This window comes from Neolamprologus multifasciatus, chromosome 16 (assembly GCF_963576455.1).
Source record: "Neolamprologus multifasciatus chromosome 16, fNeoMul1.2, whole genome shotgun sequence".
Taxonomy (NCBI): domain Eukaryota; kingdom Metazoa; phylum Chordata; class Actinopteri; order Cichliformes; family Cichlidae; genus Neolamprologus; species Neolamprologus multifasciatus.
In genome coordinates this window covers 17947120-17973204 of record NC_140454.1, presented here as the reverse complement: position 1 = coordinate 17973204, position 26085 = coordinate 17947120, and the positions used below count along the sequence as shown (strand labels likewise).

The 26085-nt window shown below is 41.1% G+C and overlaps 1 protein-coding gene and 1 long non-coding RNA gene across 2 annotated transcripts in view; one reads left to right on the top strand and one right to left on the bottom strand.

Annotated features, from left to right (window-relative positions):
* Positions 1-14686, top strand: part of LOC146500633 (ATP-binding cassette sub-family C member 4-like) — an 80182-nt gene extending 65496 nt beyond the window's left edge. The window contains exons 31-32 of the mRNA XM_085135289.1: positions 9710-9773; positions 12735-14686. Of these exons, the coding sequence (XP_084991415.1) occupies positions 9710-9736 (27 nt within the window). The 3' untranslated portion in view covers positions 9737-9773; positions 12735-14686. The remainder of the gene's footprint in view (positions 1-9709; positions 9774-12734) is intronic.
* Positions 14687-21203: 6517 nt separating this feature from the next.
* On the bottom strand, positions 21204-21653 carry LOC146500632 (uncharacterized). Its single transcript, XR_014869783.1, has 2 exons — positions 21385-21653; positions 21204-21301 (listed from the first exon to the last, which is right to left on the bottom strand). It is a non-coding gene; the product is annotated as an uncharacterized LOC146500632 (long non-coding RNA).
* Between the last annotated feature and the right edge of the window lie 4432 nt (positions 21654-26085).

Genomic DNA, 26085 nt, shown 5'->3' with positions numbered 1-26085 from the left:
ACATGAGGCATAGGATTATTCTATGAATCCATCAATAAATTAGAATAATGTCAGCGAGCAGCCTTAACAAATGTTCTTTAAACTGACATGACATTTTTTGTTCCATTTCCAAATGACCGCTGGCTGAGATTGCTGGGTCTCGTATTAATTCTCAGGTTTTCAAGGAAAAATATATCTATCTTAAGTAGAAATAATGAAGTTGAAGAGCTGATGCCCCGAGGAGCAGTCACAAAGAATTATATCTTTCTATAACACAGGACACAGGCAAAAGATAAGTACCTGTCAGTTGGCATACTCTCTTCTACATGTGCCTATCAATAAAAGAGATTATTTTTCCCAGTTATTACAACAAAGATCTGGGGGGCTCGAAGATTGCACCTTTAATGAGAAGGAATGATTTCCTCCTGCACACTCACAACCACTCTTGAAGTGAGTGAGCTGTAATGCCATCACCCCCCCCCCCCCCTCGATTTTACAAGAACTTATTAAAATGAAATATTGCCAACATTAATGCACAGGGATTATTTATTACATTTTAACAGGATTATGGTGTGCAAAGCTTGATTTGGGATTCATACCCTGCATTGTGATATCATGGTTTAGCAGTCAAATTGTGCAGACTTGTTGTAATTAACAGTGGCAAAATAGATCATTGCCAAATGATATGTCGCTCCATGAACTAATCTTTGTGTACTGAAATGTCGGGAACCTGAAGAATGCATTCGCTGGACGGGAACTGGGATTTTGTCTTTTGGCTTATGCTACTTTTCCCCTACTTTTCTCTCAGAAAGACATTGTCCTGAACTCCATTACTCTCATAGCTGTTTATTTTTTTTTATTGAATTTTATAGAGTCAGGTGCAGCGCTTTATTTAATAGACTTGACACTGATCTCATGACTGTGGCTGTCAGATTGTTTTTTCCGCACTCAGTTTCACAGCGAGCCATGGTGTAATGCGCTGGAACAACTTTATGGATGCCTTAGTAATGACGATATAAAGAACGCTAGTGTACGCACCTTGATGACAGTAAAGCAATAATTTGTTTGGGCACCTTATCATATTCGGCAGAAAATCCAACACATGCAAAACGCGTCTTTAATCTCGAAAACATGGCCGGTTCATGAAATGTGCTATTAGTTATGCTGATGAAGGAGCATGACTTCATACCTTAATTGTGAAGTAATGTGAAGGTCCTCAGAACAAATCTATTATGTATGGTCCTACCAGACATCACATGCAGGGGTCCTTCAGACATCCCATACTCTTTAGCCACACCATCACGCTGTGCCTAGTCAAATTGTGTTGTGGAAATTTTCCATGTTCTTTGTTACAGCAAAAGGGTTACATTGAAGGTAATGGCTTTTGAACATAGTATTTATACCGGCTTTGTTTGCTTGTGTGTGGGAAGAAAAGGGATCTATAAAAGGATGTGAATGGGAAAAGCAATCAAAAGTCTGGCCTTGACTTTCGCTGTGCTGCTAACAAAGATGATACAAGGGTAGGAGCTGCTGAAGTACCTGCATATAGAGGGACATCTCTCTCTCTCCTTTGAGCCACTGAGAGTTGCTCCTCTCTAAAGGTTTCTCAGTTTTTTTAATCCATATGTAAGATGTATAGTTTTATTCAAAGTAAATAGCTCCCTGCCCCACTAATAGCCATTAAAATCGTGGAGTAAATACACAGCCAGTCCCACAACATCCATGCAACTCTGCAACTTCCAGCATGCTAATTCAAGCACACTAAAGTTATTTGTATGAAAAATAAAATGGGTCAAGTGGAACAGTGCCCTTTGACAGTCCTTTTCAACACAGAAAGAAACCTTGGAATTATTCCCTTCCACATATAAACTGTCACAGGAGACCGAATGAACTTGAATGTCTAAAACCAAACCTCTTCTTTGATATTGATGCAGACAGGTGTAAAAATATACATAGCGAACACAGAGCAATAATAAGAGATTTATGTATGTAGGGCGCAAAAGAAATGCCGAGCCGATGCCTGGTGCTGTCAGGTTCATTTTCCTGTTGCGTCATTCACCATGCCGGTGCACAGTGAAGCCAAATATGGCAGAATCCTCCACTCCTCGTACCACGTGCCTCAGGATCTCTTGTCAGGCAAACAGATGTCTGAGAAATATGAATTGTTGGATGTTTGTGTGCGCATGTAAGAAATGAGTAAACAAGTTGAAATATTTCCCCCTTAATTTGATGCACAATGCTTCCTGACAGCTAATTCATTTCATGCAGATTCAAGACCCAGTGTCATATGTCAGGTCCTTTCTGCTCAGATAAATATGTGAGCTTGTAGCAAGTAGCTACTAATGCAAAATAACAAAATGAGGCAGGCATTGCTGTTTAACCTGTAATATTATCAGTTCATTCTGACCCTATCTAACCTTTTACCTATACAGTCAATACACAGAGAGGTGATAAAAGACCATGGGTGAATGGAGTGTGTGTAATGTTGCAGCCAGCAGCGATTACAGAGGTAACACGAAGACTTGGAAGCAACACTAAGACAAGGCTTTCTACGCGTACTAAATTGCTGGACAGCTCCAGGGCTGACATTTAAAACATAACATCACCAAACAAAAACACATTAAAAGAGAAAAGCTGAGCAGGGGGCTTTGAGGAAAACCTGAAATTCAAGTTTTGGCGAAGGCAACTGACCCAAATTTCCTGGCCCTTCTTTTCCTTAACATGCTTCTGCAAGCCTGGGCCCTGGGGTGACGTATCCCTTATACAGGGATTGCCAGTGCATTTACATAGCATGGTTAATGAGAGATCAACACCAGGAAAGCGCCTTGAATATAAAGCTTTCTTGTAAAAATAATGAGCGAGCGATTGATCCATACTCAAACAAGCCGGTTTGCTGAGTTAATACCAAAGGCAGATTATAGCCAGTGCCAAAAGTGCCCTGGCGTGCGACGCCTTTTGCTTAGAGGGTCCCCAAACTTGTCATCACATTAGCACATGGTCAAGGAGTACATCCTACCACTCTCATAATCTGCTTTCCTGCACAATTAGCCTTCTATAATAAGGCGGCTGTCTGACAGCCAGTAGGGAGAAAAGAGGGAAATCACTGAGTTTTACATAGGATGGATGGATCATTTACAGCCACTGAAATATAGACTCTGAGGTGATTCTCTTTCTAAGTCATCAGTGGTCCTCACACCGAGTCTAAACATTATGGAAACATGGAGGTTTGCTCTTCTTTATTGTGCCAAGCATCTATTACACTTTGATGAAGCCAAACAAAGGAGGGCAAGGGAGGGGGTTGAGAGAAATAAAGAGGGAGTAAGTGAAAGAGAGAGAGCACCCGTGGCCAGGGCAGATGTGTTTTAGCCCAAATTCTGAGAGAATCAGATGCTGAAGAGGGTGGAATGGTAGGGAATGGCAAGTTTTCTGAATAAAATAATAGATAATTTCAGTCTGACAAAGGCGAGGAAACTATGGGCAAAAGAACAAAATAGCAGGAAGGGATGGAGAAGGGAAGGGGCTTGAAAAGAATAAGAAGAATTCAGTGCTGCTGCTTGCAAGGGAAAAGAAAAAAAAACATTGATGACACCCGGTTCCATTCTTCCGCTCTCCCCTTTCTCTGCTCCTCGCCTCGCAGCACGGCGGGCTAAGCTGGGAGCTGTAATGTCATTAAATTGCAAATGCTTTTTTTTCATTTCCGACACACACTGTTTACTTATCTGGCAAAAACATATGTTGGAAGGAATCCGTTAAATTCTGCCCATTGCCTTGGGTGAAAGTGCAATAGAAACGGGCCCACTGAGCTCCTTCTGTCGTCTCCTTTTAGCACTTTGCCTTATCTACAAGGCTGCTTAGCAGCAAACTGGCGAGTTCAATGAAAAATGAAGATACAGAGCAAGATTAGGGAAGAACAGTGAGGGGAGAAATGCTTGGAGAGAGGGTCATCCCATTGCAAATGATTTCACTCCTCTCCATCTGCATAAATGACTATTTTTAAGGCATCTCCAGCGTCTGTATATTTTTCTCACTCTGCCACACATTTAATTTCACGCCCCGTGTTCTGAATATGCTTAAATGCATATCTCTGATGCACCTTTAAGCCAGAGGAAAGAGGATGGGGGGGTGAGTGGGGAGGGTACGAAAGCAAAATTAAAGATAAAATGGTGTGATTTGCACTACAAGTCTATTACTTTATGGCATTTACATATAGTTTACCTCTGCAATTCCAAGATTTTTTTTTCTACCACCTTCCTATCAGTATTTGGGCATGTATAAATATGTATAAATCTTTGTTGAGAAAAAATAGAATTCCTAGAACTGCACTGGAAAGTTTGAAGGGTGCACTTTTTTGCTTTAACTTCTTCTCTTGCTCCCATGAGCCTGTCAGCATATCTGCTGGGGGTGTTCTCTACCGGCTTGCCCCAACAAAGGCGCAGGCTTCAAGCACTTTGTGCCCCATGATCCCCAGATACTCCTCCCCTCGGTGAAATGAGTGGGGAGAGTGAGGTTCCAGGGTCAGGACTTGGCCATGGCTTTAGAGCTCGGGCCTGGCAGAGCCGGATGATGTGAGGAGCTGCATCCTTGTCAAACAAGTGGCTGAACAGCTTGGTTAAAGCACAACATCAACTCCCAGTATGTCATGTAGATTGTCATAGATGATATTTCCACACAGTTGCAGACTCCCACACAGGTCTCACATAATGACACAATGAATAGTACCTACATGTGTGCCACTGTTGTGCTATCAAGTGGATGTGTTGTTCTACCACTAGGGCTAGGAAGTTTGAGCTGTGAGTAGAAAGCCCACCACTGACAGCAGAGAAGACGAAGGCTGTGGATTGGCCTGGGAATGAAAAGGAGAGAGAGAGAGGCTATTCAGAGCACGATTCCTTTCCCTCATTGTCTGCCCGCTTAGATTTGAATACGCTCACTCAAAGAAGATGAGAAAAATGCTTCAGCCTCTTGCATTGTTGGCTTTCTCTCTCGTCTTTCTATTTGCAATTAAATGCATTTCAAATGGAACAACTGTACAGAAAGCATTTCTGATAAAAAAGGAATTCCATTGCCTTTTACCTCCTTTGTAATGGCTTTGCAATTTTTTAGTACTCTTATTATGAGAATTGCACAATCAAAAACATATCTTTGAATAGAAAACGCCACACAAGTAGGAAGTATTGCTTCATTGAAAATTAAATTGCATTTAAAAATCATTTTCAGTCTTCTGTGTTCCTCAGTTCTTAAGCCAATCTTAGTGTTTCTGTTTTGCTGCTTTGTGTGTAACATTGTGCCTTGACAGGACCCTTGTGTCCTGTGCAGTATCATACATAGTGGTCCTAAGCATGGGATGAGATCAGTCAATTAGAATTAATGTCATCTGGTCATTTACAGCTAAACACCCTCCGTGTGCATTGTGTTTGCTTTGTGTGCAAAGCATCAACTGCAAAACCAATCTCATCCTCCAGACATGAATTTTTGAAGGATTTGAACGCTGTAAATAACTCCAAACCCTCTCTTACGAGGTTTACCCCTGGAGCACTTTGTAACTTATCAGGGCTGCCTTGTGCCTCCTCTAATGCTTGCATTATGCTCAAATGTAAATCGGTAAGCTGCCAGAGAGGTGGGCGGGAATCACTGAAGAAAGAATCACTGAAGGGTCTAGCCAATATTCTGATTGGGGCATAGCAAAATAAACAGTATAGTTTTGTTTTTTTAGAAGCTATTTGAACAAAAATATATCACACTACTCTCTTATGTTCACAAACAATTGCTCCTCAGTGTTACACACCACCAGAGATTTTAGCTTAAGTAATAAAACGTGAGAGTTGTGTCTTTGACACCACATTGAGCAAAGTTTGGAGAGTTGTAGGCTTTCTTCTGCACAATGCCAACTCCAGGATAAAAGAAAACTCTAATATATTCTGAGTGAATGATGCCCAGGGGTCTGTTTTGTATTTCTAATTTCCATCTCTAATGGTACAAGAGGCTGATTAGTAATTAGGACAGACCCATTTAAATGCATGTAATGAGCATTATATATTTCCCATATACTATGCACTTGCTACTGATGAAAATTGGATAGTATCTTCATCAATTTGAACGCATGTTGACCTTTAACGGCAATTAATCTACGACACAGCTCTTCATGCTGCTTGCCCTTGAATTGGCTTTATAATGTAATGAGTATATCACTGGAATCTCCCAAATAATGGACCTGAAGCATGCTTTGCAGCCTAACTATTAATCTTATTTTCCAGTGAATCATTTGATCAGTTTGCTAGAGAAGTGGGTTATACAAGTACAAACTAATGCAGAGGGGTATGTGGCCCCTAGATATTAATTTGGAGATGGATAGCGGTCTTAAAGAGGATTAAAACTCTATACAGGCTACTCATTTCACATGACTGCATACCTCCCAATCCACTGTATATACTGTCAGTCACTGCTTGGCATGGTTGAGATTTGAAATGGTGACAGTTAAAGTACAAAGATGTCCAATCCTAGACTATTTCATGGCATATTTGGTGGAGCATCCCGAAGAAATGCAAACTGTTAGGACCAGTCGTTCCAGTGATCCAAGGCCACCACATACAGCAACACTGCCCCCATGCTATTGTCTACAGACACTGCATCCACCTCATCTTTTTTTTCCCTCATTCTTATATGCACTGTCGGTATGGACATAAAGATGAAATACCACCAAATGCCAGATACCACAAGGGCTGATATTTGCACTGCATCTTTGCAATTTTTAGGCATTTGTGATCAATCGCAGACAAAAAACAAAAACATTGTACTAGAGATAGTAGAAAAGAAATATTATGTGTTGATGATATTCTTTAAGAATGTGAAGATGAAGCTCATAGAAATGTAAAAACAAGATTTTATTTAAAGCAAACATATGTGATTCAGTCAGAGGGTGCATTTTTGCCAAATTCTTAAGAACTAAACTAAACATAACAGTACTAAAATGTTATCACAAAAGATAGGAGTTTTATCTCAAAATAAGAAAAAAAGAGATATGAGTAAAGATTTAACTTGAAATGAACCTCAGAGAGCATTTCATTTCACAAGTGACCATAATTTAATTTAGTTCAATTTTTGTTTTCATAAGAATTAAATTTGCATATGTGAAAGAGATGCCTGAGCCACATCAAGAGTTACATGATTGTTTCTTTTCTGCTCTCTTTGAGTTTTCATGTTTGTGTGCATTTCTACAGAGTGTGGGCTCATTTAAAAGACCGATATGAATATGGAGGAGCAAGGGCGTAGATTTGGCATGGACGGAAGGGACATGTCCCCACCAATATCCAGCGATTATTGAATTGTCCCCACCAATAATTTGATCTCTTCGAGTAAAGAAAAACAACCCCGATAGAAAGAAAAAAAAAAAACATCTGTCGACGTCTCATTCACCTAGCGGTGCAGAAAGAGTTAAATTACGTTCTCTACTCGATTCCTACGTCATGTGACAAATATGGCCAATGTGATTGGCTGTGCCTTTCAAGGAGCTCTGTTTAGTTTTAGCAGCTGCAAGCCTGCGCTGCCAGGAGGAGAGGAGGATGGCAGCAAAAAGGAAGAACCTGGATATAAGAACGTATTTTTCAAAGAAACCTGTAAGTCACTTAAACCAAGTTCACGCATAAAATGTGTCCGTAATAATAACGTTACAGGCTATGCTAGGCTTTGGCCCACATCAGTCTAAAATTGTATGTAACCGTGAATAACGTGTTTTGGAAACTAACTGCACAACAGGCGGCACTATTAGTTCTCTCAGTCTCAGAGTAGCATTTCTAATTTTGATTGAAACTGTCAGAGAAAACGGCAGCCTCGAGCAAGCCAGGATATTAGTTTACAGAGGCTGTTAAAATCATATGTCTAACGTTAAATGTTGGTGACACAAAAATTTCATCCTAATGGCACTGACATATTCATAGGGTTAATTTTTGAGACAAAATATCATGAGCTAGTCATGATTTTGCAAATATTCCAACCAACACAAAGCTCACGGAGTAATGGTGATACAAGATCACAGGTGAAATTGGATGATGACTTGATGGTTCATTACTGTATTTGAAGCACATGTGTGACTGCATGTATTTGGAATGTCTCATTGTTATTTATCAGGTGACAGGCAGCTCTGCCATGTTGTAGCTCAGACAGAGGTGAAGATGCGAGGTCACAGGTGACTGACTGATGATTTGATGCTGTAGATTAACTAGTATTTATTATCATGACAATTGTTAGGCTGCTGATGTAAATTGATTCATTAGTGTATATTTGACAAAGAATCTGAATTGACATATCTCACTTTTTATATGGCACGAATCAATGTGTTATTTTATCAGGTGGCAATATGTCCTAGTGCAGTCAGAGAGGAAGAGCCAGGGCCAAAGGTGAGGCACATCAAGCACAGAATAATAATTTTAATCTGAGGATAAAACGCATGTACTGAGGCTGAAAGAAGCTTCAGTGCTCTCAGAAGACTAAAAAGATGGGTAAGGTTAACAGTGACTCGAATGAGATTAAACAATGCTGCTGTATGCCATGTCCACCAGGGGAGACTGGACAATATAGATGTAAAACAAATATGCCAGCAGTTTATCTCAGTTAACGAGAGGAGCAGGCATGTGTGTGGCCCCTTCACATAGTGGACACTGAGTTGTTGTGTGGGACACCAGTAGTCCATGTCTGTTGCTGTAACAGTAGTTCATGTTTAGAGTAAAAAAATCCCAGTTCACTGATTTGATAGGAGCAACAGTGTGCCTAAAATGTTGCATAATTTTGCTGAGAGATCTTTTACTTTGTGGTCATCTTAGATGAGTAGTTTTATGGACAAAACCCACCAGGTCATTCAGTGTTCCCTTAGTGCTAATGTGTAAGAGATGTTGGTGTACTATAACTGAAGTAATGTTGTTAAGTCCTTAAAGTCATATTTTTTTATTGTCATGATTGTATTTGAAGCTATTTTTATTTTTGTATGATATCTGATTTATATGGATTATGGCTGAAGTAAACTAAACTCTAAAATACTTAGTCATTTGTTTAATAGTAATTTAAAATTATATAATTCAAATGTAAAACTATGAATTGTAATTTTAAATGGTTTAAAAGCATGTAGAATAGCATATGTAGGCAAGTATATTTCTCCTTTTTTATCAAGACGCAAAGACAAAAAGGGGAAAAAAAAGAAACAGGGCAGGGTTCGGTGGTTGAATGATCCATCCCCACCAATGCCAAAACCAAATCTACGCCCTTGTGGAGGAGAAATCCAAAAAGACTGTAGAAAGGGTTGTTGAGAGGCACCTCACGTTGCGGACATAAAACAATGAAACACTTTTGAATGAGTTGCTTTTCACCAGTTTCTGTGATCCTGAGCCGTCCTCGCTAAATCTAACTGAAGAGGCCTCAATGTAACATCTAATAGGCTTTCTATTGTGTAGTCAGCCCATATTCCTGTGATGCACGTCCAAAGTGGCATGGTGATAAGAAAATGGTGCTGGATTTCTGCATCCACATGCTAATAATTAGTTAGTTTCAGCTCCATGTGTAATTATATTGGTACTTGACAGAATGGATACATTTGTCCTGGTGTGCTTTGAAGATGCATCATGGAATATTAAGCAGATGTTGAGCCAGTTGAAACCTGCGTAGGAAAAGACAATTGAGAGTCATGAGATGCAAATCATTGTTTCTGTCTTGTCACGTTCTCCTCAAAATCTTCTTCTCACAGGATGAATATATCTTGTTGGAGAGCTGATACCTGCTGTTGAAGTATCTGAAAACACTGATCAAAGGTTGAGTTTTCTTTTGTAAATTATTAAGCTCTACTGTAATTTGATATAAAATAATTAAAAAAAAAATCTTTAAAAGATTTTGAGCTGAATGTGATTATATGCACTGCCTTGTTTTTTCCATGGCTCTCTGGCACCCTCCTGTGTTTCAGCAGGAATAATGTATTCCTGTTGATGTACACATTTTTAAGAAGATAAATGATTTCAAAGTAATAACTTGGTCAAAAAACAGGAATATAATATTAAGTTTGCTATAAGAACTCATCACTTTATACATAATTGGGTATCAGAGTTCATTTTAAATTAGGGTTAGTCTGATGGTTGGTTCAGATCAGTATTACTGGACTTTTTCTCATTATGTTATTTTAAATATGTGACTGAAATGAAATTATACTATGATGATCATAGCGCATGTAAGTATCTATGTTCCCTATCACGTTGGCATCTCTGTGCAGGGAGGTTTGCTAGTATATATAAATATAATAAATGTGCTAAAAATTAAACAAAAAAAATCATATTTTGTTTTTCAAAAATAATTTACTTATGTAATTTATATCTTCGTATAATTTTATCTTGGCTGCATAGCCTATTTTTGAACTTGCTGGCTGCTGCTTTCTATGCACAGTCTGCATCTTGTCTATAAGCTTGTATGAGCGCTCTCTGGGCACTCCAGCTTTTTCACACTATTCAAAGACATGTATATTAGGTTGACTGGTTATCCTAAATTTTCTGTATGTTAGTATGACTGACTGTCTGTCTGTGTTAGCTTCGTGTTTGACTTGCGACATAATCAGGGTGTACCCCACGTCTTGTTCCTATGACAGCTGGGTATTACTAAGTATTTCTTTAAGTTTTCTTTCTATTATTTTGTGATCTTCATTCCACTATTCATTTTATAATAATAATGTGCCTCATTGTTAGCTTTCATATGAAGTTTTTCCCATCATGTGAATTCAGATTCCGATTCAGAAGACTTTATTCATCCCCAAGGGGCAATTGAGAGACTGACCTTGCCAACCATACATACAATACACAACATCACATTGGGGAGACAGGTCAGGCTAGGTAGCTGGCCGGTCAGCCACACGAGCAGCGACCCCTCTTAATCTCTCAATTAAGAGGGGAGAACAGACTCTTCTTAACCTTAATTATTACATGGACTTTATCTGCCAGCTGTCACATGAAAGGCCACAGCTATAGTGCATTAGGAGTGTGGGTCAGATTTATTTTATATGTTGGTTTCACTCAATATACAGCAGCAGATCTCTGCCTCTAGATGAAGGTACTTTAAAGAAGTTTGGGGGTAGAACACATTAATATGATGTGCGATAATATTCTGTATTGTGGGAGCATGGTGGTTATCACTGTTGCCCAAGGGCATAGATTTGGCATGGACGGAAGGGACATGTCCCCACCAATATCCAGCGATTATTGAATTGTCCCCACCAATAATTTGATCTCTTTGAGTAAAGAAAAACTAACCCGATAGAAAAAAACCAAACAAAACAAACATCTGTCGACGTCTCATTCACCTAGCGGTGCAGAAAGAATTAAATTACGTTCTCTACTCGATTTCTACATCATGTGACAAATATGGCCAATGTGATTGGCTGTGCCTTTCAGGGAGCTCTGTTTAGTTTTAGCAGCGGCAAGCCTGCGCTGCCAGGAGGAGAGGAGGATGGCAGCAAAAAGGAAGAACCTGGATATAAGAAAGTATTTTTTTAAAGAAACCTGTAAGTCACTTAAAGCCAAGTTCACGTATAAAATGTGTCCGTCATAATAACGTTACAGGCTATGCTAGGCTTTGGCCCACATCAGTCTAAAATTGTATGTGACCATGAATAATGTGTTTTGCTGTTGCCCCACAGCAAAAGGTTGCTGCATTCAAATCCACTTTTTGGCTGAAGCAGACTGGGTTGTTTGTGGATTACTTGTACTCCAGATACTCGGGCTTCCTCCCACAGTCCAAAGACATATGGTTGTAGAGTTGGGTCAAATGATGATTGTAAATTGCTCATGAGTGTGAATGTGAGTGCAAATGATTGTCAGTCTTTCCTTGTTTGCTGTGTAACGTCTGGCAACCAGTCCGTGGTGTACGCTACCTCTGACCCTATGGCAGCTGCGACAGGCTCCAGAACTCCCAACAAACTTGAATCAGATATTATTATCATACACTTAAAGCTTTATTTCAGAATTTGAAAAAATGAAGAATGTGATTTGATTGGCTGGCTGAAAGAAGATATGACGATGATATAGATGGTACTATGACCTGTATTAACTTAAAATGAACCCTAGACAGTTTCTTTTATCTGTAAAACAGTGAGTATAATTTTAATTGATTTATAGAAATTTCATATTTTTTAGGTTTCACGTCTGAGCCACAGCAAGGGTTACATGATCGTTTCTTTTCTGCTCTCTTTGAGTTTTCATGTTTGTGTGCATTTGTACAGTGTGGGCTCATTTAAAAGACCGATATGAATATGGAGGAGAAATCCAAAAAGACTGTAGAAAGGGTTGTTGAGAGGCGCCTCCCGTTGCGGACATAAAACAATGAAACACTTTTGAATGAGTTGCTTTTCACCAGTTTCTGTGATCCTGAGCCGTCCTCGCTAAATCTAACTGAAGAGGCCTCAATGTAACATCTAATAGGCTTTCTATTGTGTAGTCAGCCCATATTCCTATGATGCATGTCCAAAGTGGCATGGTGATAAGAAAATAGTGCTGGATTTCTGCATCCACATGCTAATAATTAGTTAGTTTCAGCTCCATGTGTAATTATATTGGTACTTGACAGAATGGATACATTTGTCCTGGTGTGCTTTGAAGATGCATCATGGAATATTAAGCAGATGTTGAGCCTGAGAGAACAGTTGAAACCTGCATAGGAAAAGACAATTGAGAGTCATGAGATGCAAATCATTGTTTCTGTCTTGTCACGTTCTCCTCAAAATCTTCTTCTCACAGGATGAATATATCTTGTTGGAGAGCTGATACCTGCTGTTGAAGTATCTGAAAACACTGATCAAAGGTTGAGTTTTCTTTTGTAAATATCAATTATTAAGCTCCACTCTCATTTGAAATAAAATGTCCATTCATTCTCAAAATTAGTGCTAGAGTGCAATATAGTCACTTGCTTGTTTTTCTCTCTGGCCCCATCCTGTTTTTGCTGTGGGACTAATGTATTTTGTTGATATACACATTTTGAAGAAGGTAAATTATTTTAAATCAAGTAACCAGAAATATAATAATAAGTTTGTTATAAGAACTCAACACTTTGCAAATAATTGGGTATCAGATCAGGGTCAGTCTGACAGCTGGTTCAAATCAGTATTACTGGAATTGGTCTCATCATGTCATCTTAAATAAGTTGCTGAAATGAAATTACACCCTAATGCTGGTAGTGTATGTATGAATATAATGCATGTTCCCTATCTCCCACCTTAGCTCAAGCAAACTCTACACACAGCCTTTCTGTATAGAGTTTGCATGTTCTCCCCATGCCTATGAAGGCTCTTTCTGACTACTCTGGCTTCGTCTTATGGTCCAAAGACATGCAGTTTGTGAGGCTAGGCTAAATGGTGATTCCAAATTGCCCATAGAGAGAACAATTCAGAATCAGTGAGTACGAATGGCTTTCTGTCTTTCTGTGTTTGCTCTGCAATGGACTGCTGACCTGTCCAGGATGTACCCGGCCTCTCACCCTTTGGCAGCTGGGATGGGCTTCAGGCCTCCCACAACATATGATTGGATAAACAGAAGTAGATGCAACACTCTATATTACAAAAATATTATATCACATATAAATCTCCAATTCTGTCAATGGAAAATTGTACTTAGTAGTCAGTATAATCTTTAATGATATAATGTTTAGAAAAACAACAAGCCAGAGCAGGACTAATCCAAAAGAAAGGGAGAGGAATGCATAGTGGAAGAGCAAGAGGTAGAGGCAGAGCTACACACACACCAAACAGTGGCTTTAGCACTACATGCTGGAGGTGTGGAAAAGAGGGACATTTTGTACGTGACTGTAAGAAACAAAGAAGACAGTAACTCAGAATAGGATAGCAGCTCAGGTGAAGAGAGCAGTTCAGACTAGGAAGAACGTAATAATCCCTCACCAAGTGAAAATTAGAGATCAAAGTAGTTTAAAGTAGTTTAAAAAGGGTTGGAAACAGACCCGACTGAAGAGATATAAATACAAGAGGAATAAAGTAAAATAAACAAAAGGCTAAATTACAACTTATCTTTAATGTATTCATACTAATAATAGCAAGGATAACAACCTGTAAACTGGTGTTAATGATGAAATAATATTAATATGAAGAGGCACCTCAGTCAGTTATGATGTGAGGTGGATAATTGTTGAAAGTAATCTGCATTAAGCTTAGGGTTGCTCAAATTCAGTACAATGACATATGAAGTAAAATAGGTAAATATTTTAACTAATTACGTGTATAGAGGCACTTGACCTGTTTGAAAAACTGTCATCCTAATATGAGCCATTGTTGAGATATAGAGCACACCTATGAAAACAACTAATATGCTGAACCCTGTATGAAGCAGCTGAAAACTACATGATGGAGAAGCTGAATTGAATATGAAAGTGCAAGTCTTTGCCACTGTGGGGCAAAGCACGCAACCACTGTGTGAGGTTGCGTTGTGGTCTCTTCTGAGCTGATGAGCAAGCTACACATTATCAGATCAGGAGCTGGCTGAGAACTCTTCAAAGAGAGGGAAACAGAACTATGATAACTGTGATAACTGGAGTGTGCAGCGTTTCCGTGAGCAGTTTTCCTGCATCTTGACTCATATGTGTAGAGTGTTCATAGCATCAGCATCATGTTTTTGTTTATTTGTTTTGTTGGGTTGAAAATAATTAAATAAACTTGTGATCATATTTATGGATCACCATGGCACATGCCATTGGCCAAATGATTTATTTACGCAGATGAAAAAAGTGAGTGGTAATGTGTCTGACGTCAGTGTTTTTGTGCGCTGTGTAAAAGTAATTGCTTCTGATTGTGAGAGCGGTGATTCTGGTCACCAGCTATTGTAAAGAAGAAGAAAAAAGAGTGAAGAAGAGACATAATTTACATTGTAGATGAAAAATAATCATAGGAAAAAGGTTTTGTGTTGATCAGCCAGGAACAACTACAATCTCATTTTCTGCTTTTCAGAAAGGGCTGTTCACAAAAACAGAGAGAGATAGATGTGTGTGGTTAAGCAGTGATAATAATAATGACAATGTCTTAGTTTGTCACTTTCAGGTGAAAAGCAGACCTGAATCAATTTTCCACATGCAGCGGTCGGAAGAAAGTTATAGTTTAACATCATTGGAAACATTCAGGCCAAGTTTCTGGCTAACTTATTTACAGCTCCATGTGTCCCTCAATCTCACAAGCGAGCTCTCACTCCTCCCTGAAGACAAGGAATGCAGCTCCAAAGAGCAATAACATGGCAGATAAAGAGACAGCAGCAAAGTCCTGAGAAAAGAGTCCCAGCAAGCAGCAGCAGTGTGGACAAACAGCATCAGAGAAGAAGAGCAAACCCATCATCCTGCCTGATTGGATGAATGGCACTGTGTTTCCAACAAGCTGCAAATTCACTGTGCATGTGAAAAGAACGTTTGAGGAGAACTGAGGAGACTGTTGGAGTTTGACATTTGCCACCTTTGGAGAAAATGGCAAGAAGAGACAGTGAAACACAGGACAAAGCTGAAAGAGAACTGCCTGCTATTGGACTGTTGAAGTGGGAGAGGACAACAGTGAGAGTAAGTGAGTGTATAGGAATTTCTTTTACCTAGGTATTAATCACTATCACTTCTACCTCTTCTTAAAGTCAATAAAGAGTTCTTTTACTGATGGCATGAAGTTGGCTTTAATGTTAGTTGTAAGGTCTTGGGGTTGTTACAGCTTCACCTTGATCACAAACTACGCCACTGTCGAACTAAAACATAACATAAATTTCAATGAAATAGTAAGACGAGTGAAATAAAGACATAAAATGATCTATATAACATACAAACATACCTCGCTGGCTGACCCATGCTTTGAGGCAGAAATGAGCACTTTACAGATACTTTTAAGAAACAACTTTCTCTGAATTAAATTGGCTTCTCTTGCTTCAACTTGCCATGGGCGTGCAAATCAACATGGGCGTGCATCTCAACAAGTGCACCAGTGGAACCAACATGCAGTACAATAGTTCCTACATGAGAATTTTCACAATAAATGACCTAATGGCATATAAAATATGCATAATGCAAAACAAAATACATTAACTGAAAGTAAGGCAGTAAAACTCCCGCCAAATCACAAAACTATTGTGATTTCTACTTAAACACATTATAATAGGAACATGTTTACATTTTAGCATTTATTCTGCTTCTAGCAATAACACAGTTTTGTGTACTGGCCTATCAAGGTACACTGGTTTGACAGTCCTTTTCCCATCCTTATCCAAGGTTGAATCACTGAGGAAAAGCTTAACCTTTCTAATTCTTCCATCTGCACTTGGATATACCTCTGTTACTCTTGCCAATTTCCACTTGTTCTTTGGAGAATTGTCCTCTTGGAGAATAACAATGTCATTCACCTTTGCATTCCTTTTATCTCTTTGCCAGATTTGTCTCTGTTGAAGATTGAGAAGGTATTCCTTTTTCCACCTTGTCCAGAATTCATTGGCCAAAAACTGAACTTGGCGCCATCTCCTTCTTAGGTACAGGTCCTGGCTCACAAATTCACCAGGAGGAGGTAGAATAACACTGGACTTCATCATGAGAATATGATTCGGTGTAAGAGGCTCTAAATTTGGATAATTTAGGTTCTCTACTGTTAATGGCCTGCTATTCACAATAGCCATGACTTCATAAAGAAATGTTCTGAGTGAGGAACTGTCAAGTCTCTTAGAAGTGTGATCCAAAATAGAAGTTAAAACACTTCTAATAGTTCTAATTTGCCTCTCCCAAACACCTCCCATGTGACTTGAAGAACGGGTGTTTAGAACAAACTCACATCCATATTGTTTCAACTGTTCTTTGTCAAAATCCTTTAGTGCATTCAAAAACTCTCCCTTAGCACTGACAAAATTAGTACCTTGGTCACACCTAATTTGTCTTACATGTCCACGAATAGAAATAAAACAACGTAATGCATTCATAAAGGCATCAGTGGTAAGGTCATCCAACATTTCAATATGTATTGCCCTAGAACACATACATGTAAAAAGAAGACCATACCTTTTAAGTTCTTTTTGACCCTCTTTTACATAAAAAGGTCCAAAACAGTCAATGCCACAGTAGGAGAATGGGGGTGTTGCCTCCATTCTATCCTCTGGTAGATCGGACATCCGTTGCTCTTGAGTATGTCTCCTGTACTTTCTGCAGGTTGTGCACTTGTAGATGTGAGAAGCAACTGCATTGCTGCATCCTGTGATCCATAGTCCATTGGAGCGCAGCTCGTTGACAGTTATTCCTCTTCCTTGATGCTGCACCTTTTCGTGGTAGTGTTTAATAAGTAAAGACGACACATGACTTGATTTGGGAATAATGGCAGGATGTTTGATATATGGGTGCAGAGTTGCTCTTGTTAAACGTCCTCCCACCCTGAGCACTCCCTGCTCATCAACAAATGGACTTAGGCTGTACAGCTTGTGTGTCTTATCCTTCAGTTGAATGTCCTTTCCTCTAGTTAAGTCCTTGATTTCTTTGCTGAATGTGTTTTCTTGTGCAAGTTTTATTATGAACAGTTCCGCCTTTTGTCTGTCCTCAACACTTGTGTTTTCACCTTTTGTTTGGGTGAGTCCTTTAAAATCCTTCACAAATTTCTGTAGACGAGCAATAGCTTTAACCGCTCTTCTCCAGTCTGAGAATTTGGTGAGACGGTCTAGTATTGTTCTCCTTTCTTCTACTTTGGTGTTGAACACGTGTACTGTTTTTAGCTCTGGATCATTGGGCTTGACTTCCGTAAACTTGCCATTTTCAACGGGTAGCTCGCTTTGCCACAAAAACTCTGGACCTTTAAACCAGTTAGAGTTGAGTAGCTGTTGGACACTGAGTCCTCTTGATGCATGGTCTGCGTAGTACCTTTGGTCCCTTTTGAATCTGCGTTCGAGACTACTTAAGCGTTGCATTGCACCTGGCATGTTATTGGGAAGATTTGGTCTGTCGCTTTTGAAAGGCAGTGGCATTTCATAGTGTCCATCTAGCTTTTGCTTTATTCCTTCTTGTAGCTTTGTAATAAAGCGAACATCTTCTTGCGAAATGCTTGTCTCTTCCACTGCTCTCTCTGTAAAGTCTGATTCAAGTGCTTTGATTACATCTGGAAATGTTACTTCCTTTATTTGTGTCTTGCAGATGTAATTAACCTTATTCTTTAGTTTTGTGGGTGACTCAGTCTCTGGTATAACTTGTTTTACAATGATGCGGTGACTTACTCCAATTACATCATTACCCGTATCACATGAATCACAGTAGCTGATGATGCTCCAACCCAAATCTGTTCTCTGAGCGTACGGCTGGTTTTCTTCACCACATACGACCTCTCTGGGCATTAAGGCTTGTGTGCAGTTGTACCCTAACAGGAGTCCTATTTCACAGTCCAAAGGGGGGGCAATATGTTCAGCGAGATGCTCCAAATGTGACCATGCCCTTGCAGTGTCTGGAGTAGGAATATGACTACGATTAGCGGGTATAAAGTCCCGTGTGTAAACAACTGGTACAGTGAGTTTCTTCTTGGAAAACAGTCCTCTTATTTGCAGAGCTTCAAGTTTTGTGCATGGTACAGTGGTTTTCTTGGATGACATTGTAGATAGATTGAGCTTAACTTGAGTTTTGGTTGTGTCCAAGTTGTTTGCTACTTCATTAAGAATAAATGAAGAATCACTCTGTGTGTCCAGCAGAGCGTAGATCAGTACTTCTTTACTGGGCTCATTTTGTGTGGATACGTAGACTGGGACTATTGCAGATGTCTGTGTGTTTTTACTTTCATGAGTCACTCTATTAGATGTGGTCTCATTGACTGTGTCTTGTGACTGTGTTACCTGATGCTGGGTTTCCTTCAGTTCACTCACTTGTTGCTCTTTAGGTGGTTCTTTCTTTGTCTCTTGTCTTTGTCTTTCTTCATGCAGGCATGTAGGATGCCGTTTTGAGCATGTGTTGCATGTCATCTTGTTGCTGCAGTTCTTGGAGAGATGGCCACTGTTTAAACAGCCAAAACATAATTTTTCACCTTGAATGAATTTGACTCTCTCAGCGACAGGTTTCTCAGTGAACTTACGACACTTGTGTAAGCTGTGTCCTGCTCTTTTACAAAACACACAAGAGACCATGCTTCTTTCAGTAGAGTTAGTTGTGAAGATTTTCACTGTATCTTGTCTCTTAGGAATGGGTATAGGTTGAGGTTTTGTCTTTGGTTGGTCAAAGTCACTTTGTCTTATGGCTTGGTATGATGTAATGGGATTACATGCAATACTTGCCTCCATTGACAGGAATGTTACAAAGTAACTGAAACGTGGGAATCTTTTGTGCTCCAGCTGGTACACTGTAGCCTTTCGGTTCCACCTGTTACTTAACCAATCTGGTAGTTTAGCAGCAAGTCTTTGATTCTCAATGCCATCATTGAGAATGTTCAGATTCTCATTATTAGTCATTGCAGATTGGCAGCTTTGTAAAAAGTCCACAAACTTTCTTAGCTCTGCACTATCCTTTCCTGTGACCTTTGGCCAGGTGTGTAACTTGTCTCTAAAGGCCTTAGCAATGGCAAAAGGCTCTCCATAACGTTCATTGAGCATATTCCATGCTGCCTCATATGAGTCTTCAGAGCCAATTAGAAAATAGCCATCTAAGGCTTCCTTAACACAGCCACCAACATACTTCTGTAGAAAAAATATCTTTTCGGCAGTGGGAATGTTCTTTCTCTCTATTAGAGTCTGAAAGGATGCCTTCCAATGCTTAAACTTAAGTGGATCCCCACTAAATACCGAGGGCTCTGGAATAGGCAGTCTATTAGCTGACATAGCTTCTGCCAAAACCTTTACAAGCTCACCTGTGCTCTCATAAGTGACATTTAACTTTCTTCGTGGTTGTAAGGGTTGATTAGCAGTATTCTTGGACTCTGTTACCTGTAAGTTTGCAGGGTTTAGAGTGACTCTTTCTTGCTTTACTGAAACGTAGTCTTCGTCATAAACTTGTAGTTTTGCCTGTGCTGCCTTGAGTCCTTTCAGATTTTCCAATCTTTCAATTTCTCTTCTTAAGTCCTCAACTGACCTTCTCCTTGCAGCACTTTCCTCTTGTTGTCTCTTTATCACGGCCACTTTCGCCTTTTCTCTTTGTAACTTACGCTCAGTTTCCTCCTTTTCCTCTGGGAGACGTTGTGACATTGCAGCAGCTGCTTGCTCTGCGGATATGCGTTTGTCTTCTTCTTCAAGCATTTGCATTCTTTCTCTGTACTTCTGTTGTTCTGTCATTATCTGAAGCACAGCCTTTGTGGCTTCATACTCTGCTGCAGCTTCTTGTCTTTTGGAGGAGGAACCATTAGAAAGAACTGTATTGGCTTTAAATGGACTATGAACTGAGACACTAACAGAGCTAGAGGATGTAAATATAGAGCCTGCATCAGGCCATACAATCTCCTCTTGAGTTTCTCCTTTAATATGACATTTGATCTTCTGCAAAACTGCTGTAGTCACTGATGTGCATTTGTCTAGCTTGGAACGCATATCATGAGGTGGTCCATCCATTGCTCTGTATTCATCATAAATATCATTAAGCTCGGTTGCTTCTCTTTGTACAACGTTCATGTGACCTTCAAGAATGTCAGGTGGATCTCCTTTTATAACAGATTTTTTTGCCACTTTGATTAATGCTTTCCATCTGTCATAAATACTGTCAAAGTGACGTTGCAGCCCTTGTAACCTTTCTTTATGGAATTCTTTTCCTTTTTCTGTGAGCATGCGAGGCCTTTCACTTCTACGTTGCTCTATTTGCACTGTTTGCTCTAAAGAGGTTTCATCCACTTGCCTTGCAGCTTGTTCTGCACTGGGAGCTTCAATTTCTGTCTCATTTGTGTCTGACATTTTGATTTTCTTGTAATGCACTTATTTGTTAATGCAAAATCTCCTTTTAACTTGACTTGAGTAAGGAATTGTGAACTTGGGTGCATTAATTCCCTTCTTGCTAACTTGTGATGCTGTTGTTGTCAGGCTTAACACAGTTCCTTATTGTTTCTTCCTCCTTGTGTCATCTTTCCAAACATGAACTTTAATGTCTGGCTTCTAGACATCTTTATGAAGAAGCAACTGTGAACTTGTGTGTCCATTAACATTTGCAGCAGCTTGGTCCTTGGTGCATTGGCACAATGTCACCACCAGGGGGCCGGGAATCATGCAGGTCCGAGTTCGACTATCACTTCTACCTCTTCTTAAAGTCAATAAAGAGTTCTTTTACTGATGGCATGAAGTTGGCTTTAATGTTAGTTGTAAGGTCTTGGGGTTGTTACAGCTTCACCTTGATCACAAACTACGCCACCGTCGAACTAAAACATAACATAAATTTCAATGAAATAGTAAGACGAGTGAAATAAAGACATAAAATGATCTATATAACATACAAACATACCTCGCTGGCTGACCCATGCTTTGAGGCAGAAATGAGCACTTTACAGATACTTTTAAGAAACAACTTTCTCTGAATTAAATTGGCTTCTCTTGCTTCAACTTGCCATGGGCGTGCAAATCAACATGGGCGTGCATCTCAACAAGTGCACCAGTGGAACCAACATGCAGTACAATAGTTCCTACATGAGAATTTTCACAATAAATGACCTAATGGCATATAAAATATGCATAATGCAAAACAAAATACATTAACTGAAAGTAAGGCAGTAAAAATCACATTATGCTATTGTATTAACATGTCTGACACTCATACTTAAGACAAATGGTAGGGGGTGTAGTAAGGATGTTGGGGGAAACAGGAACTCCAGAGGACCAGTCTTTTGTCTCTTTGAGGACTCTGGGAAGTAGCAAGGGAGTGTGAACCTTAAGGTGTGAAACAGCTGTGTACTGCCTTTGTTCCTGGAGAAGGTATTTAACTGAGAGCCATGCTAGGCTCAAGGAGACTCTGCTGACCGTCTGTCCCGCGGCCATGCAGGGGCTCCACAAGCTTGTTTGTATGTTGTCTTTGTGTGCTTGGATTAAAGAATGTTAGCTACTGCTCACCGCTCGTCTGCAGGCTTTATTTAAGTGGAAAACTTCCACAACAGTGAGAATGCTGGTGTTTAAAGTGGGAAATCAAAATTTGGGTTAGCAAACCAGGGGAAAAGAAAACTGACTGCTTAAGTGGAAAATTGTGAAGGAGTCTGAAACACTGCTAAAAAGAAACATACAAAATCACACACACAAGCAGAACATGCATTAACCCTACTAACACAAACACAAGAGAGCTCATGAAGATTAGACAACATCTTAAGCATGTGAGTCTGTTTACCATCTTGTCCAAGTCACTTAGTGTGATGAGAAGTAATGCAAAGATCAGTGGACTCATAGCACATCAGTTACAAAATGATTAAATAATAGCAGAGAAATGTGTAGGAAAGGCAGCTTTAAGAACATGCTCTGCAGGATATGCAGTTCCACAGACATGCATTAAACCTGCCTAATAACACAAACACACATGCAATGAAAATTAGCTTGTTATCTCTCATCAGTGTTAAAATAGGGTAAATTTAGCAGACACTTGTTATCAAATGCTGAATTTATCCAATGCAAAAAATTGACTCTCTAGGTTGAAGGACAACAGTTTAACTTTTGTGGGAAAAAAAGATTCTGGTTTGACCAACCAGTGATCAGACAATAAATTTAGTTGTTAATATGGTAAATTGGGAGATGCTTTCTGCTTGATTGATGCAGCACAAGTAATTTACTGTATGAGGGAAATCCTATTTTTGTGATAACATTTTGAACATGCATTTCTGTTGTCCTGTCATCTTAGTGGGTTAATAGCTGATATGCAAATTAGTTGATCGTTCTTAGATTAATGAAAGGTGATTGAATTCTAGCACGAGTGAATGGGATGTGTTGGAGTTTGTTGTGTGTTGAGTGGAGACTCTAAAACACTGAGTTTCCTGTTTTTGATGTGCGAGTGAATCCTGCACCCAGATACACAACTCTGAATACGTCAGAACAAACTTCTTTTGTGAAAGAGCTGATGACATGTCACACGTTTTATGATGACGGGAAAAAAGAAAAACTGGATAAAATAGATCTGTGGCCTAAATGAGTGAAAAGCACAGACCTGGGGATTAAACTCATATCTAATAACATATTAGGGTCATGTTGTGCGTTGTGTGGCTGATGGTTGGTTTGGAGTGAATCTAGCTGATGATTTTTCTTTTGTTGTGAAGTTGAGCCTGCCAATTAGTATGATGGTATGATAAACCATGCTAATGGTATGATTTACTCTCCTGAGATGAGGAGCGAGCTTGTGTCATGACTTAACAAGGCCTTTTTATTTTGATACTTTCACAGTGCGCTGAAAGTTTTGTTCGATAATCTCAGTTTGAGCAGATCTGCACGATTAGAACAGAAAGCGCTGTACGACACGTCGTCAAGAAAATTGTTACAAGTGAGTTTCTCCACATTAAAATGGGCTCAGGAGAAAGCCACTTATTTGGGATACTTAGAAAATGAGAGTCCCTGCCCAAAAAGGATTCAGCGAGGTAATCCGATTTAAAGTTCTTCTTTTTCTTTTGAAATGACGTCATTTTTTTTTTTTTTTTTTTTTTTTTTTTTTTTTTTTTTTCGCCTGTCCCATTTGGTTCTTTAGCCGTCAGAATTGTTGTCTGAAGACCAACAAGGATACCCAATGGATTTATTTTGCCAAATGGATCATCATGGCATTGCCGTATTGGTCCATTTGATCGACCTTTGTTATTTTTATTTATTTTATTTTCAGTTGTTACAGACGGGACAGACATGAGTGAGGGATAGGAAAGGGAGAAAGAAAGAGGAAGGAAAAGAAAAACAGAAGGGGAGAGGGACAGTGAGAAAGGGGGGAAGAAAAAATATCTCCGGGATCACCTGTTGAGAGAAAAAGAATAGAAAACAAGCAAAAAAAAAAAACAAAACAATGCAACATACTATACACAACACCATCGCATTAATCTAGCTAAGTGTAAACAGCAGTAAATACTAAATATTGAATGTTGTTGTGCAGCACGCAGGACAGACAGCGCACAATGTGCTTTGAAGTAGCAGCCAAGAAAGGTGTGATTTAAGTCTACGAATAGTGAACACCCATGTGCACACCTGTGTGGATCGGCGCGCTTGTATTCAAATGGTTTCCCCATGTAATGGTCTGCTAGAGGATGTAGAGAGCCATAGCCCCGTCCCCCAGGGCATGAAGCAGGCATGGAGGAGATCCAGGCCCCAGACATCCAGAGGCCCCAGAGTGCAAGAGCCCAAGGAGGACCACCGGAGGGGCATCCGTGCCACCTTCATGGGAAGGGCTGAGGATCCCCAGATGAGGGGTCACCCAGTAGCCACCGGGCAGAAGCTAGAGGGGGCTGCACCGGCGTGCCCGCCGGCTCTGCCGGCAGCCAGCTGTGCCAGAGTGAACCGAGCCACAGGCACAGAGGCCGGAGGCCCGAGGGCCCCCCCGCGCCCCGGAAGAGGCCTGACCGAGCAGCAGGCGCCAGGCCCCGCCAAGTAGTCACCGGGAGTGAGCTGGTACATACCTGAGCGCCCAGCCCCGGACACCAAGAACCACCAACGCACCGACCCCTGAGGGCATCAGTCACCGGCAGGGAGTGTGGTGAGGGGAGATAGGCCTCCACACTTTGGAGGGCCTTGGAGTTCCCAGAGAGGTGAAGTCTAAGACCCGACCTGACATATAGACACAGACAAACAGGCACACACAGACACAGACATGCATTCCCACCCTCATGCACACATATACAAACACTCAGCACTCACCCAACGCAGGAATAAACGTAAATGGACATGTACACACAATCACACTCCCCAAACATACTCTATACCCCGGGTCCAGGTATCCTCACCCCCAGAGATGGAAACGGCACCCAGACCCAAGAGATGTTACCCTTCCCTCCGGGGTGGAGGCAAGCAGACCGCCCCAGGCTCCGCAGCAGCAGGGAGGCCAATCGGACAGCCAGCATCTCTTCCCAGCCCCCCCGCCCCGATGGCTAGCAGAGAACAGGGGTGTGTTAAGACCCCATACCTCCCTCCTCCCGCTCAAGTGTAGTGTTGCTGCGTGTTGCTCTAAAGTGTATTTAAAACAAGGGAGAGCATGGTGCTGCTGCCAGAGAGCAGCAGGTGTTAGCACGGCCCCTCCCGAGAACCCTCAATGTCTACATGGATTTAAAATTGAGAGGTGGGCACCGGCGCCAGAGGCAGGTTTGAATACACAGACCGTCTACTGGACGCCGTTAACGTGCCCACCCTCAAGGCCCTATATATATATATATGTGTGTGTTATGAGAGTGTAAGTAATGTGGATGTCTAAGTTGTGAGATAAAATTGAGGCACAGGTGGCCAGAAGAGGACAGAGGGGGGGGGGGAATGTCTCCCCTGCACCCTGGTGACACACCCGCACCCCAAAGCCCTACCTGTGTGGGTGGGTGTGGTGGAGCGTGAAGAGGGAGGCAGCCGGGGATGGGGAGGAAAAGAAGGGAGGGGAGGGTGTCCCTCCCTAGGGCCAGCTCCCCCGCTGACCCCAATATGCACCCCCGTCCTCTGGTATCCACCAAGGCAAGGGAGCCCAGGCCCATCCAGACCGGGGCCTACGGCAGCAACACCGCCAAGCCCCACAGGACCCGGGGCAGCCCACTCTACCCCACCGCAGAGGAAACTGTACCCACCCCAACATTCAATCATCTCCCAGACTACACAAGACACAGACACCCAGGTTAAGTTTATTCTCCACCTCTCCTATGTCTCTCCCCCACCTGCAGAGTGGACTCCTGCAAAGATGGAACAACCTCCCTGCCAGTTCAAGAGCCCCCCGGTTAGGCCGATGCACAAGAGGCCCCCTGCGCCAGGGCTGAGCCCCCGTGCACCCACCCGCCCACAACCTCGGCGACACACCGACGAGGACCGAAGCCCCCAAGGCCCAGCCAGAGCCCCAGCACGGAGGCGAAGCACCCCCGAACCCCAAACCCCCACGCCCGCCCCGGATCCACTCAGGGGCAGCCAGGCCACCAGGCCAGTAACCTACGTCCGCCAGCACAGACCATCCTCCAGCCCCGCTGCACGCGGCCACGAGGAGAACAACCTCTGAGAGCGACCAGAGCCACTAACC